This window comes from Phoxinus phoxinus (genome assembly GCF_949152265.1).
Source record: "Phoxinus phoxinus genome assembly, chromosome: 25".
NCBI lineage: Eukaryota > Metazoa > Chordata > Actinopteri > Cypriniformes > Leuciscidae > Phoxinus > Phoxinus phoxinus.
In genome coordinates this window covers 10,888,317-10,903,463 of record NC_136900.1, presented here as the reverse complement: position 1 = coordinate 10,903,463, position 15,147 = coordinate 10,888,317, and the positions used below count along the sequence as shown (strand labels likewise).

Genomic DNA, 15,147 nt, shown 5'->3' with positions numbered 1-15,147 from the left:
AGATACTAAGAGGTTAAATTCCTAGAATACTCAGATTTCATAAACAAAACCGTGATGCTGTTTTATGTAATAGGCTGTGTTATCAGATGCGAGGAGATTCTCAGTGCGTTATTGTTATTGTGTTGTTTACTGGCCGTGAATCTGAAAAAGGCATCAGATTACACACACTTTATGAACTTGAAGTGCTGGGCCATATTACATCAACAGGGATGCTTTATGTGGTTTGTGGCGCCCTCTAGTGCTAAACAACAGTATTTTTGTTTCTGACCTTAAGTCTAAAGTAAGTCAAATTACATTAAAACAAAAAAAGTGACACTGATTTAGAAGTACTATAAAACTTATTTAATATTAACATCATGGTTCTGACCAATAAATGTCAGAATTTAGTATTATAATTTTTTTGATGACTTTTCTATTTTCGTCTTAACGATAAAAAGCTTGCATTCACAAAAGTCATTTCTAGCCTAAGGATTACTTTGGAAGTGAGCTTGAAACTAAAAAAAAAAAAAAAAAAAAGTGTAAAGAAATGACTTTTTTTACATTTCAATACATTTCATGGCTTCTGCACACAACCTGTGACTTATAGCTTGTCTCTTTTTATCATAAAAGATTTCATTAGCATACTCTAAAATGATAAAATCAAAATATTATTTTGTATTTTTAACCGTTAAAGAGCTAAAAGTTACAAAGTGTACCTTTAACATCACTGATCAACCATATACAATAATTTACATCAACAAAACTATTTTTTACGGGTTAAATAAGGTAGAAATAGCTCTAGGGAAACTATTGCAGGTTGTAACTTTATACAGTGTAGGAGCACTGTACACAACGAACACAAGAAAGTAGTGTTCATATAAAAGCACACAAACAAGTCGTGTTTAAAAACATATTCATAGTTTTATTATGAGCAGTTAACTCAGTAATGTAGAGCTAAATACCATGAGATATGCAGTTGTAGGTAAAAAGCAGTTCTGTGAAATCATCACTGGCAAATAAACATTTGTAAATAACAGTAAATACATGATTTCAGTGAAATGATGTGAATGAAATGGTGGTGGATGAGAAAAAAAAACACACACACACTCGCACACATTCTCCCGGTTACAGACATCTGCTGATACTTTCACTCTCTCGCTCAATCTTTCTGTGACACAATTGTGCCCGTAATGCTAAAATGAATCTAAACTACTCTCAAATTATTATATACAAATATAAGTCAATACAACATATTTCTACGGTGTGACCCGCAAACACACACCAAAATATCTCTCTCTCACACACACAATATTGTTTCTCTCTAATGGAACTGTAATTGCTGCTTTGGGAATAGAAGACGGGAGCAGACCGATGTTCCCGCCCTAGTTTGTGATTGACAGAGTCTCTATCCAATGACCTCACACGAACCAATCATTAAATCCCTTTCTGGCAATCCTTTTTCTTTCAACCTGAATAATGAAATAAAAATAAAAACAGGGAACCGTGACAATACCTGCATCCCAATTTGCATACTGTCCATGCAATAAAGATTAATAAAATAATCTCCTAAAAATGCCTGTGTGAAATGCTCTTTCTGTGGACGCCTTATTACCCATAATCCACTTATGCGTAAGAGGATTGAGGGCTTGTAACAGTTCATTAACTTTTTTTTGTTGTAATAGTGAAAAATGATACAGCCAAAGTTGCCACAGCAGTTTTAAATAAATGTAAAAGTAATAATACAGTTAGCTAGATGTTAACACTTCCATTCAAACAATGCATTAATTTGATATATATATTGCAATACTACATACTCAAGAGTATATGCTTTCCATTCACCGCTGAAGTACACACATGCAGTGTGCAGTAGAAGTAAGCAAACTGGGATGCTTCACTCTAATGTCCATCTCTACATTGCCTTAAACACACTCACGCATCAAAATAACACTATAACAAGGACAAAATGCTGAAGAATGTGCCGTCCCTGCTTCAAACTAATGATTCACACACACACACACAATCAAATATCCTCACACATGAGGCTGGGGGTCTGATCCCAGAGCTCGCATTCTCATCAGTCTTATGTGCCGAACAGAAACAGGAAGATAAAGGATAACTGCATGCTGAGAATATCAAGTGCGTTAAATATATCTAAAATACTGTAACAAATGTTAACACTTACTTTTAATGATTGCACATACATCCGCATAGCGATATGCGGTTCGTAATTCTGTAAGGTCAGGGTTAGATAAATCTGGATGTGTCTCAAAAGCAGTTCAGAGCCTTTTCTGCGAGTGTGAACGCTACGATCTGAATCTGGAGTGACTCTAGTTTGATTACAGCGAGTTTGGCGCCAATCTCGGTGATTGGAAATGTATGTACTAATGGCTCCTATGTACTTTTGAGAGCCGAAGTACTACTAAAGAGCCAAACTGCATTTGTTTTAGGTACATAAGGACACTTTCTTTATGAGTGAGAGTATTAATATCTGCTCGTTGACTATGTAAAATGCAAAAAATATTTTGTTCTGTGTGGTTCAGAGTGTTTAGTCTTTGGTAAACTTTACAGTGCTCTTGTTGTGGTAGAAAAATATCCAATCTGTACTCTCAAACGAATCTGTATGATATATCAGGATCTGATAAAAACATTTGATTGAAATGATTGATTAAACATGTTTTTGCCTCTCCATTAATATCTCTCTCTCTCTCTCTCTCTCCCTATATATATATATATATATATACATAAACAGACACAAAGTAAGGCATGTTAAACTAAATATCATTCATTCAGTGACCTAATGGAGGACCCTCATTTTAGGGGCTCCAATACTCCAATATGTGATGATTACATAATAGTTATCCAATAGTTTCGTGAGTTAGTGGAATCATAAATCATGATGCAGCTGATGTTGGATCAGTGGTTTTCTGCTGATATACACGAGTCCCTACAGCAGAATGAAAAGCATAACTAAACACACTGGCGGAAAAAACCCACAACACGCTCACACATACACACACGTCATGCAGTTTCACTTAGTTTATAAAAGCAGCTCTATAAATGTGCCATTATCTGTGGAGTTAAACATGACTTCACTTTGTCACTTTTCATCCTGTAAACGGGTTGATCGAACTCTCTGCATGGTATTGCATGGTATTAAAAGTAAAGCAAACCCAAACACATTCACTAACAGAGTCAGATGATATGGTTTCCTCGAATAAAATTACACGTCCAAGCCTCACTGGTCAGATAAGCACGCCCTGTGGCTGCTGCAGGATCTTGATCACTCTGCTGAGAGATTCGGTGGTGGCGAAGGCCAGATACTGACAGCACAACCAGTCCTCCAGACTCACGCCACAGCCCGAGTCCAAAGAGCGCTCGGCGAACTTGATCATCATAAGCGTTCGCTTCAGGTCTAGCCAGTTCTGAAGGACGGTGTGGCGCTGGACTGTCCCGGCAGGAGGGTTCAGCGAATTAAACAGATCCTCTCGCGGGCCCCACAGCAGACACTGCAGACATGCCCGGGCGTCCCCCATCTGGATGCGCTCAGAAGGGTTGGGGTTGAGCAGTAACGTGGCGAGCTGCTGAAGGCCGTTAGAGTAGAGAGAGCGCAGTGGGATCTGGGGCAAGTCAGAGCTGCAGTATTCCCTCTCTTTAAGCGCCGGACTTTCCTCGAACGGATTGGGTCGATGCAGCATCTCGTAGATCAGTATGCCGGTCTGGAATTCATCGCACTTGCGGTACTGAGTGGCAGTGAGGAGCTCGGGTGCCAGACGGGACTGGTCTCGGAGCGAAGCGGGTTCCAGCACCATGTTCTTGAGTTTAGCCTGAGAGAAGTTGCTGATGATGAGGCGGGCGGGGCAAGCCGAAGCCGTGGCGGAGGAAGAACCGGACGCCGTGTTGTTGTTCGGTTCCAGCAGCTCCAGGTTCCAAGGGTTCCCGGGCTGACAGTGCACCAGGAGGAGGTTCTCGAGCCGTAGGTCGCAGTGCGTGACATGGTAGGGTTTCATGTGCTCGAGTCCCGCACACAACTGCAGCAGGAGCAGACACACCTGCCGTTCGTACAGCTCTGGGCTTCGTGTGTGTCGCTCCACGCCCTCGCGGACGAAATCCGCCACCGTCTGGAACGGCACCTCGCGAGTGATCACCACAACACGGCTGCAGAGTTTCCCGCCCGGCCCTGCCGCATCTCTCTCGTCCTCCTTTCCTTTTCCCTCTTCTCCTCCTTCCGTACCGCCTCGCTCATCTTCTCCATCATCCTCTCGCTCCCAGGGAAGCAGGCGAGCCGGAACATCTGCCAGGAAGTGCCCACAGTCCTGCTGGATGTTGAAGTGCACAGCGATACTCTGCCGAACTGCCAGGCTGTGAAAAAACTGCTGCTGAGTCTCCTTCACCACACCCCGACAGATCTGAGATCAGACAGAAAGAGAAAATCAATCACCACATACACATACAAAAATCTACTTAGGCAACATTATAAGGTATCAAAGGAAAACTGCCAAGACAAAAGCTGCATAACTCAGAGAAGTACTTGCCCATCTTTGTCAGAGTTATTATATGGTTTATAAGGTGTTCAATTCTCTATGTAAGCGACGGTAATGGAGATTAGCAATAATAGCATAATTAGTATAAATAGCAGCATAATTAGTGGGGCTTGCTAAGATAGATAAATTATTTTGGACAAAAGCAACAAAAGTATCCATCGCAGATCATTTCATAATGCACTGTGACGAACTATGTGCTGCTTGTTTATGCTGCTTAAAGTATCGATCCATTAGTTAGGCAACATGACCACATCAGACTCAATCAACTGTTAGTCAAATCACTCTTGCTGTTCTTGTAAGAAGCAATGTTTGTGAGCTCCACAGGTGACCATTACTTGACTTTCCTGCCTTAAAGGAATAGTTCACTTCAGAATGAAAATTCTGTCATCATTTACTCATCTCACCCTCAAGTTGTTTCAAACCTGTGTGAACTTCTTTCTACTGCTGAACACAAAAGAACAGAACCAAACAGTCAATGGGGCCCATCAACTGTCTGGTTACCGACAGTCTTCAAAATATCTTCTTTGTGTTCATCAGAAAGAAGTTCACACAGGTTTGAAACAACTTGAGGGTGAGTAAATGATGACAGAATTTTCATTCTGAAGTGAACTATTCCTTTAAAAGTTTAGTAGTGGACATACCAGGGTAAATATGTAAAAGACTTTCACCTTGACAGCGTAGTTCACCAGAGGTTCTCTGGCGAAAGATGCTGTGTAGTACACGGCGTCTCCTGCCTCGCAGCAGGGTTTCCCCGCAGTCAGCCGGAAGTGAGACCAGCTGTCCGTCCCGAAGCGCAGATGATCTTTTTGTCCAGCCATGAATCGATCTTCACATCTGGTTGCCAACTTACGCAGGGTGTCCGTGTGCAGACCTCGGATCCTCCCGACCACTTCCTCCCAGCTCTCCATGCCTCTATACGGCACCGGTTTCTGGCCTTTAGCGGGTCTCCCCGCCCCTTGTGTCCGGGCCGTCAGACTCTCTGTGCTGCGGTAGCCTCGCTGGTCACATCCCTGAATGGAGCTGCTGTTGGTCAGGCAAGACAGGCTCCGCCCACCCACGGGACGCTCCAGGGAGTCTCCGGATTCGTCGGGATGTCGTGCCTCCGAGCTGAGTGAGGAGCTCTGACTGGTCGTGTCCCATGTGGACTCGAGATCGTAGAGCGGATTGGCGACGCTCAGACTGGTCCCGCCTGGTCTGGCCTCTCCTTTGGGTCGCGGGGCAGAGAGCTCTCTACCTAGAGCGGATGGCTCTGTTTGAGCACGTGGGACTGACTTTTTGGGCAGAGGAGGTGGTGTGGATTTAGTCGTGGGTTCGGTGACGTCTGGGTCAGAGGTTAACGTGTCATCAGAAGCTTTAGGATGTCTGGGATGTTTCACAGGGATCATGTTGGCCCTGGACTGACCTGTAGATTGAGAGAAGAGGATTCTCAGTGTCATTTGAGAGGAATATCAAAAGAAAATGTGATCATTTTTTAATCCTTCTGAACAACAATGCTTAACTGGTGCACTATTGGATTTCCTTTAAACGCTGGTAACATTGTCTAACCTTGATCCTGCCATTACATGTTCCCTTTTACCATATCTCTATCTGCTGGATGAACAGTCTTAAATCATTTCACACATGCTCCATCCGCAGGGACGTGGGATACGAGTTAGGAATTATTTAACAGCGTGAAACCTCATCTAACATTCTTCACTAATCTGCTTTAATCTCCCAATAATCAGACTGGGGCTTCCTCTGAGGCCCTTTCACCAGGACAGGGATTTTTGTAGGTCACGTCTATAAAACGATCAAAGAGTCAGTGGTACGAAATTAGAGGCAGCACTTTAACCCCTTGGAGACCTGTTCTGCTATGCAGTTCAGCGGTTCATCAGCTCAGCAATGCTATATTGTGAGATATCAGGTCAACTCTGCAAAATAATAAGGAGGGGAGGAAGTAGCCATCAGCAACCAAACTCTCTCGGGAAAGCTGAAAAAAAATGCATGATTTTGTTTCTTTTCTCACATACTGTGTGATGTCATACAGCTCCATTTAAACATACTTGGTCTGATAATCTGACAGTCAGCTGTGACCATTAAAGTCCCAAAAAAAACTAAATCCCTGATTTCCACACAGTGACTACTGCCAGCTTGCAAGAATTTTACTGCATCTTGTCACATAACTTCTTCATTGAACCTCACGTGTGTAAAATCATTACAGTATTTTGTAAAAAAAAAAGTTTTTTTTTTGTGGTTATTTTCAGGGTATTATCAATTTTAATTTTGTTGTAACGTTAATTTCAGGATTTATCTTTTCCTATTCTCACAGTATATTATTATATCTTCATGTCAGGATACAAGCATTAATATGTTCCGTACATTATAACGTTTGAATGTCTGAAGCATTTTAATTCTAGATCTTCTAGGAGCTTTATAGTAAAAACAACAACAGGAAAAACAGTATTGAACTATATTCATATCAGTTGTCAGCCATACCATATATAATAATTATAGATCATGTCATGCCATCCAAAGGTTTGAGACCACAATGAAAACTGAAATGAAAATGTCATTCAAAATCATAAATAAACAAATGTGTTAGAATTTTAAAACAAAGAAAATACATAAAATAAGAAATATTTAAGATTTCGCACTATTTCTAGGACATATAAAATAATGTTTAATGTTGTAATTTACATTTCGTGCAAGCAAAACTTTAAAAATACACTGAGGTACAATTCATGCAAATAAAACTAAAACAGAGAAAGAGACAAAACCATACCTCCTTTTACCGCACAAACTTCCAGCTAAATGACTTCAAACTGAGAGATTGAGAGAAGTGATCTTGTTTATGAGTCTAGAAATGCTCTTGCACATGCTGCTGCCATGACAACCTAAATATATCAACGTGAGCCAGCCAAATCAGGTCAGAACCTCCAGCCGGTGGCCCAAATAAATGGACAGAGCACACAAAGTGACCCATCAAATGTGTGTATGTGTGTTTGACTTACCCAGGTTGGTGTACGTGGCCCTGCAGCTGCTGGACGCAGGAGAGTGTGAGATAGTGTGAGCGAATCCCTCTTCCTCTCGCTCTGCCTGGCTGCCGCTGTTTGAGGTGGGCGACGCTGGGGGCGGACAGGAGGCAGGAGGCTCGCGCAGGGGCGACAGCTCCAGCTTAGCAGGAAGAGAGGTGCCTGACGAGATCCCAGTATCCTGAGCTGGAAGCTGACTGCATGAAAGAGATACAAACAATGATTGACATTTGAGAATTATTCCAGCCCAAAGATTTCTAACCTAAACAGCTAGAATTCAGAAATTGAGGATCCAGTTATTTTACAAAGCTAATTTTGGAACTTCCTCTTTTTTGAAAGGGATAGTCCATTAAAAAGAATAAAAATTCTGTCATTATTTACTCACCATGATTTTGTTCCAAACCCATATGACTATCAGTGAATAATGTCTATTTCTTACTCAAATCAATCATATGGCTGCATAAGACTTCGTGCAAGTCGTATGGACCACTTTTATGATGGTGCTCTTGCACCTTTTTATAAGCTTTGAAAGAGTTAAGTCAGTCTACTTCCTGAAAAAATAAAGTCATTCGGGTATGGAACGACATGAGAGTGAGCAAATTATGAGATGAATAATTATGAGAGTGCTTTAGTTCAAGATTTAATTTGAATTAGCATGATGGCATCCATCTATACTTGACTAATCAAACACAAAATACAGCCGTCCTTTGCTTAGATTCCAAACCACCATCCCTCCTGTATCCCAGTGCCAACCTTGCTCTCCTAAATAACCGGTCCAGGAACGCTAAATGGGAGGAATCTTCTGCAGGCAGAGCATGTCTGGACATATAAAAACATTCTGTTCCATTAAGATATGACACCCTCAAAAATCTATAATACGGAAAGGTGTTCTTTTGAAAAATAAAGATAAGATTCCTAATGCTTCTATTGAAACACCAGTGCAAAAATGTGTTGTAAACACACAAGGAAAGATATCACCACAAAAAAAGTGTTTTTCTTCAACTGATAGAGTATCTGGGTGTCTCAGTGTTTGAACTTGTTAAAAGAACCTGAATCAACGCGTCTGAACTATCTCTTTCTCTTACTAAGGGCAGATAACGCTCTGCAAACACTCGCTCACACACACCAGCTGAAACAAGCACCCAGCTAAGAGCTTCAGTAAAGTGCTCGTCTGTTTAAAATAATTTGAGGAAGTAATGCTTACCCACCATATTGGCTCACACAGTCACCCATTTGACAAGGTCAAAGACAATAAAAGTTAAAATCAGAAGCAGGAATTCCTTCCTTTCAAATACTTAATAGACAACAAAACTCTCTTGGATTCTGTTTTTCTTATTCCTCCTCCCTCGGCTGTAACATACGCTATGAATATTCCCCTACATGATTAACCCTTTACAGACATCTACCTGTGGTTGTTCATCAGCTCACAATTGTGACATATCAGGATCAAAGTCCTTCGCTTCTGTAGATCACACACACAGGTATGACTAAAATAACAGGAAGTGGTTTATATAGTTAGTTTTTTTTTTACTACTACTACTAAGACGAAAAATAATAATTAAATATGACCTGAACGCAGAATAATTAGAAATCAAAACTTACAATTAAGCTACAATTCCAATTAACTGGAAAAAATATATAAATTAATGTATTTTAAGTTAAACATTTCTCTTTCTTTCTATTTTTATTTATGTTAGGTTTAACAAGCTAGCCTGCTAAGCTAACATACCCTAATCTCAAAAACCTTTTTGCATTTCATCTGAGATGAATCTGAAAGCCATGCAATGAAACGCATACTAAGACATACAGCAAGATATGGACAAAGAAAAGACCATAGCATATGTTTCTATATTAAAAAGCTAATAGACAGAGGGGGGATTGACAGTGAATGATGGCTTACTTCATGACTTTGCTAATGAGAAGACTGGCTCTGCTTTTGGGAGGAGTTGACAGATTGGAAGCTGCTCCTTCTGCTGTGATACCCTCTTTGTGCTCCTCAACTCGAAGCTCCGCCTCCTCTCCACCTGTGATGCTTTCTGATTTGTAGGTGAATATGATCGTGGGTTTCTGGTGAGGGTCATCTGTCTTGGACTCTGAAAACCAGTGCTGTCTCTGTAGAGGTGGAGGAGGCAGTACGGTGATGACAGTCCCATCCAATCCCAACAACTTTCCTTTTTCCTTCTCTCTCTCCATTTTCTCTTTCTGTTCATCCTCGTCTTTCCGCCGGCGGAAGAAACTCTTGAAGGATATCCAGCGCTTGGGCTTGTTTCCGTCAGTTGGACGCCTGCCCTCCGCACCTGGACTGGTCTCTCCATCACTAGGTTTTGCCCCAGCTGGTCTGGTCCAGTTGCTGAAGTGCCTTTGGAGCAGGTTGCTTGAGTGGTAAGGAGAGGAGCTAGACCGGGCTGGGGGAAACGGGGCACTAGGTTCAGATTTGGGGCTTGTGGGCGGTACAGCAGCGGAGGCACTCTGAGATTTGGGAAGGAGTTTATGTGGTGTGTCTCTGTGAGGTTCTGCAGAACAGTGGAGTGATTTAGGTCGGTTAAGAGTATCTCTGGAAGCATCCGGTGGCAGCGAGTAAAGCTCCTCAGCACTGCAGGTCTTACTCTGGCCAGCAGGGGAGTCTGGAGGAGAAGGTGGCGGCTGAATGGAGGCCACAATCTGAGACAGAACAGCACTTGCCTTCTCTCTCTGACCTGAACTTCCACTTGGCGTGACCTGGTTATCTCTGCTGCCCTCTGGTAGTTGCTCACTGCTGGGGTTATGAACACGATCCAGGCTGCTGTGGACCAAAACAGCTGGTTTAGGGCTTAGGCTACCAGAAGGGAGGACCGAGACACCTGTCGTAGTCCTTGATTTACCATTGTTTACAGTTTGCCCAAATACTGTTGTGGTCCTCAGTTCCCCAGTAACAGTTACATCTGTTGTGTGCTTCAATTGAGGAGGTGTCTGCTCAGATGGAGAGGGCTGGGAACTTTCAGAAGATCCAATCTCCTCATATGTGTGGCTGGCAACTCGCTCTCCGGCCCTAGGCTTGGAATGCGGCAGCTCACCGTTGAGCCCCAGGAAACTCTTGTAAACAGCCAGGTTATCATAAGCACTGGGATTAATTACTATGGGAACCTTCACTGCTTTTTTTGAGCTGCGTGCATATGCAGGCTCATCACGGATGATGATGGGAAATGGGGGCATGCCGGCATTGTTGTAGCTGTTGAATTTGATCTCGGACAAGTTGGGCGTTTTAGTCGGGACCGTACGGGCAGAACCGAAGCCTGCAGTTGGAGATGTGGGAGCTGATTTGTGATTAATGAGTCTCTGAGCGACACCGCCACATGTTATATCAACTTTAGGGATCTTCTGTCGAGGGCTGGTGCAGGATGTCCACACTTCTTGGTAACGGATGCTGCCGGGTTTTGTGCGGAAACCACTGGGGCCTGCAGAGGCAGCACCTGTAGGAGATTGAGGCATCAATGGAGATAATGAAATGAAGGGAGATGCCACAGGTGATACAGGAGATCTGGGGAACTGAGGGGAAATGGGTGAGACCGGACAGGGGTCAGCAGAGGGGCAAAGTGCAACATTGTGTCCACTTGACTTTGGAGTGCTTTCATTTGAGTGACTGTGATCATCTTTAGTGGCCATAGAGGCAGAGACATCCACCACCGTATAGGGCTTACATATAGGAGCCTTCTCAAGATTCACTACTCGATAAGGCTTGGCCTGCTCCTCAGTTGGGCTGAAGCTGATTGTGATTGGCTGGCCTGGAAGCGCTTGAGGGAGAGCCCCACCCTCCCGTTGATTGTCAATTTGTTCTTCCAGTCGGATGGCTAGAACAGCTTTATGAGTTTCACTGGATTTAGGCGAACTCAGTCCTCTGGCTGAAGGTTCTTTACTAGGTGTGAAAGGAAGACAATTTCTCTGGTCACCAGTGGCCCTACTGCTGCCAGCGCAGGATTCTTCGGGCAGAGAAGTCAAGGACTCGGGTGAGGTGGTGGACTCAGAAGTGGACAGAAAGCCACTACCCTGGTGATCAGAGGCATATGACAGAAGAGCAGAAGCTCCCTTTATGTCAACAGATGGGTATCCATTGAGAATCTCATCATAACTGTCATCATAATCCACTGCACAGAACCGTTGCAGTGAACGGTTACGTAGAGGCACTGTATTCCACTTCTTTCCTACAGCAAAGTGAACCGGGGATAGCGTGGCTGCACGGAAATTGGCAAAACGAGGTTGACCCCGCATTCGTATCCCCATTGCTAGCAACTCCTCGTCGCTTTCATCCCAACTGTCATGCTCTCCATCGTCATCACTACTCTCATCCTCCTCATCGTCACCATCACTAGAGTATTCTGGATAACAAAAACGTCCTCCCTCAGAGCTGATGACCTCTGCACTGTCACTGAGGGAAACACGTTTTATTGCTCCTCTGCCACTACTCCCAGCATGGAGACAGCTTGACGGTGTAAGGCCCCTCTCTAATGAGCGCCGGTATGAACTGCAGATCCGGCCAAAAAAGTAATCTCTACTCGAGCTTGGAGAAGATCCCAGACCAGCAATTTCTTTCAGCATGTCCGTCAAGCCATTGTTATTGTGACTGCTAGTTGGCAGTGGGGAGATCGCACCATATGCCTCTGTCTGCCCAACCAAATCCTCCCCTTGATTGTTGTTTGTTCCTGCAGGTCTCTGGCTATTCAGGCTGTTGTGGTTCCACGCAGTGAAAGGTGAGCTCTTAGTGACCTGCGCTCCCTCTGCATACCTTGGCACATTTCCCTCAGAGTCCAGACCTGGCGGAGAGCATGGCAGCATCATGGTTGGCTTTACTGCAATCGTAGGTTTCTTGGCGACAGGTGGGCGAACCTGCCCTGCACGGGATGAGGATATGCTCCTCTGGCTGTTTGTGAGTTTGGCATTGACGTTCGTCTTGCTCTCATTGGTGGCATTGGCTTGCTCTGGAGGCCGGTGTAGGCTCTTAGGCTTAAAGCAGTTTTTGCACTCCCCTGGTTTCCATACATGTTCAGTGAAGGTGTTGCATGCAGACATGTCTGCAGGGCAATGCTGCAGGGTCAGTGAACAGGAAATCCCTCCATCACACACACAAACTGCAGGCTGAACTTCACACCCACACACAGTTTACAAACTGTGCTGTCAGTACCTGCAAAAAAGAATAACAGAATCAGCCAGGGTACCAAATGTAATCACTGGTTTCATCTCACATATAGGCTGCTGAATGAGGCACTCATTACACTTTTCCAGCAGGGGTCAGAGTTTTATTCTTAACATGAATTTCTAGTGTCTCTCTAATACACAAACACAGACTGCCAGACTCTCACAGCTCTATTTTTGGATCACAACGCAGCGCTGAGCAGTTGCAGGTAAACATCATGACTTGTGACATACTGACCCCACATACACAGTAAAATTTGTACTTTAACTGTAATCCCGAACAAACCCTCCCCCTACTATTTACAGACACATTTGTTGCGTGTTTTTAAGATTATAAACATAGCCTGCCTTATCTGTGAATTTTTTTTTTTTTTTGCAAGTGAGGGTCATTCTAACAAGTTAGTCAGGTTTTACTATAAGACATTCTCAGACATCTGGACCTCAAAATAATGAAATTATGCTGGTTATAATTGTGTCCTATTTCTCCCGAGTCCTGACATTTGAAACACTTCTAAAATTCCCCAAACCCAATACACAAATATTTTTATTACACAGCGGAATGACCTACTCCATCATACACTCATTTATATGCAATACATTCAGGAACATAAATAAGAAAGATGAGCGCTGGCAAGGTTTTACAAACTCTTCATTTGTGACCTGTTGCTCGGCACTTGTTCAGGCCAGAGACTCTCAAATGAGGGTCACGATGGTCAGATCATCAGGGCTCATGTCGTCATGGAGCACACTAGACATCTAAAAACCGCAGAAGAACAAGACTCAACACAGACACAATTGACCTAACAGAGGATCTACTGTTCGTTTTCTAATATTCCAGATATAAATCATAGGCAGAACTATTCGCTGCACAATACTGAATAGGACCTTTATGGTTATGCATTTATAATACATTTAAAAGGTTAAGAAAACAATTAAGCAAAGGGCTCATAAATTACTTCACATGTAATTGTGTCGGTCTGTACCAGCCTTCTAGAAGAGATTTAGCATTGGTAATTCATACTAAAACTAATCTCAGATTTACTATTTGGAAAATTTGGGTTTGGACTTACTGAAACTAAAAAGCTATGAAATCTATAAAGCTCATTAGCTTTAAATCTATCAAAACGTAATAAATATATATTTACAGACCAGCTAATTGCATATAATCCAAATCAGGATTTAGGAACACAGAGAAACCCACTCTAACCGCTCTCTCTCACACACACACACCTTGACCGCTGCAATACTGAGGGTTAACGGAGCTCCTTCCTATTGTCATGCCTGTATGAGTGAGCGAGTGTGTGTGTGTTTGTCTAGGGGCAGATATATTTTTGTGCTCTCTGCTAAATCCATCTGCAGACTGACAACAACATTCCATTGCACAACATCTGAGATTAATGAGAGACAGACAGACAGGAAGCAAGAGAGTGAGAGACAGAGTGTTCTCAGGAGGATGCAGAAACAGCTCGTGCGTTAATGAAGCTCTTTATGGCTTTCAGACAGATGGAGAAACATCGCTCCACCCTTCATTTCCCCCCTTAGAGTTCATGTCACTTCCCCTATCTTCCTCCACTGTTCTTTTTTTCAGGATTTGATGACTCAAGTCTGCACTCATAGTCATAGCTTTATTAAAAACCAAACCAAACAATACTTAACCTCAAAGTATTTTTTTTTTTAATGAGGCAAAGAATGAAACTAAATCCTGTTATATAATATAAATATATAAAACTAAACTAAGATGCTTTAATAGTCTCATTCAAATTTGTCTCCATAGTACTGTTTGAATGGAGGGAATATATTTTCTGAATCACCAACTGTTAACTGTACCCAAGAAGGTAGCAGAAAAGATATAAGCTAGAAAGACTAGTCTTGGCTGGATGATGTGCACAGTCACACCAGATGTCCTTAGCACAGAATCAAAAAGGCAGTGAATGGGCAGATGTGGTGTTTTTTTAGGGATGTGTTTTGGGACAGTGCCAGGAAATATGGCACTGCTGTCTAACTGAGGAACCTGCTGCCACATTCACAAAAAAAAATATCTGTGTGGTTTATTAATGAAATCCTCCTCCTGACAGCAAACAGAGGCAGGAACCAGGCACAATTTTGAGAAGAACCTCGAGGCTCCTGATTCTGTAGGCCAGAGCTTGAGAATCAGTCAGAGCTGTGGTAAACTGAAACACTTTTGGTTCAAATCCCAGGAGGGTTGATACACACACCACTATAACTGAGCCCTCGAGCAAAGGAAAACAACACCAAGTTAATACAGGGGACAACATCTGCAAGTCATATTGAATAGAATATGACACATTTGAACAAATATATGACAAAATAGTAGCGAGTCTCTCTGTCTCGGTACAATCTGTTTGTTGTTCTCTGACTCCTTCACCGAGTCTCTCTCATGTTTCACATACCTGAGTGATGACATCACACCAACCACTCAGATCTAAACT

At 42.8% G+C, this 15,147-nt stretch overlaps 1 protein-coding gene across 1 annotated transcript in view; it reads right to left on the bottom strand.

The window, feature by feature from the left end:
• Positions 1-882: 882 nt before the first annotated feature.
• peak1 (pseudopodium-enriched atypical kinase 1) overlaps positions 883-15,147 on the bottom strand; it is a 33,070-nt gene continuing 18,805 nt past the window's right edge. Inside the window, exons 2-5 of the mRNA XM_079603228.1 lie at positions 9,432-12,686; positions 7,511-7,728; positions 5,189-5,922; positions 883-4,385 (exon numbers count right to left, since the gene is read on the bottom strand). Coding sequence (XP_079459354.1) covers positions 3,222-4,385; positions 5,189-5,922; positions 7,511-7,728; positions 9,432-12,574 — 5,259 coding nt within the window. The 5' untranslated portion in view covers positions 12,575-12,686 and the 3' untranslated portion in view covers positions 883-3,221. The remainder of the gene's footprint in view (positions 4,386-5,188; positions 5,923-7,510; positions 7,729-9,431; positions 12,687-15,147) is intronic.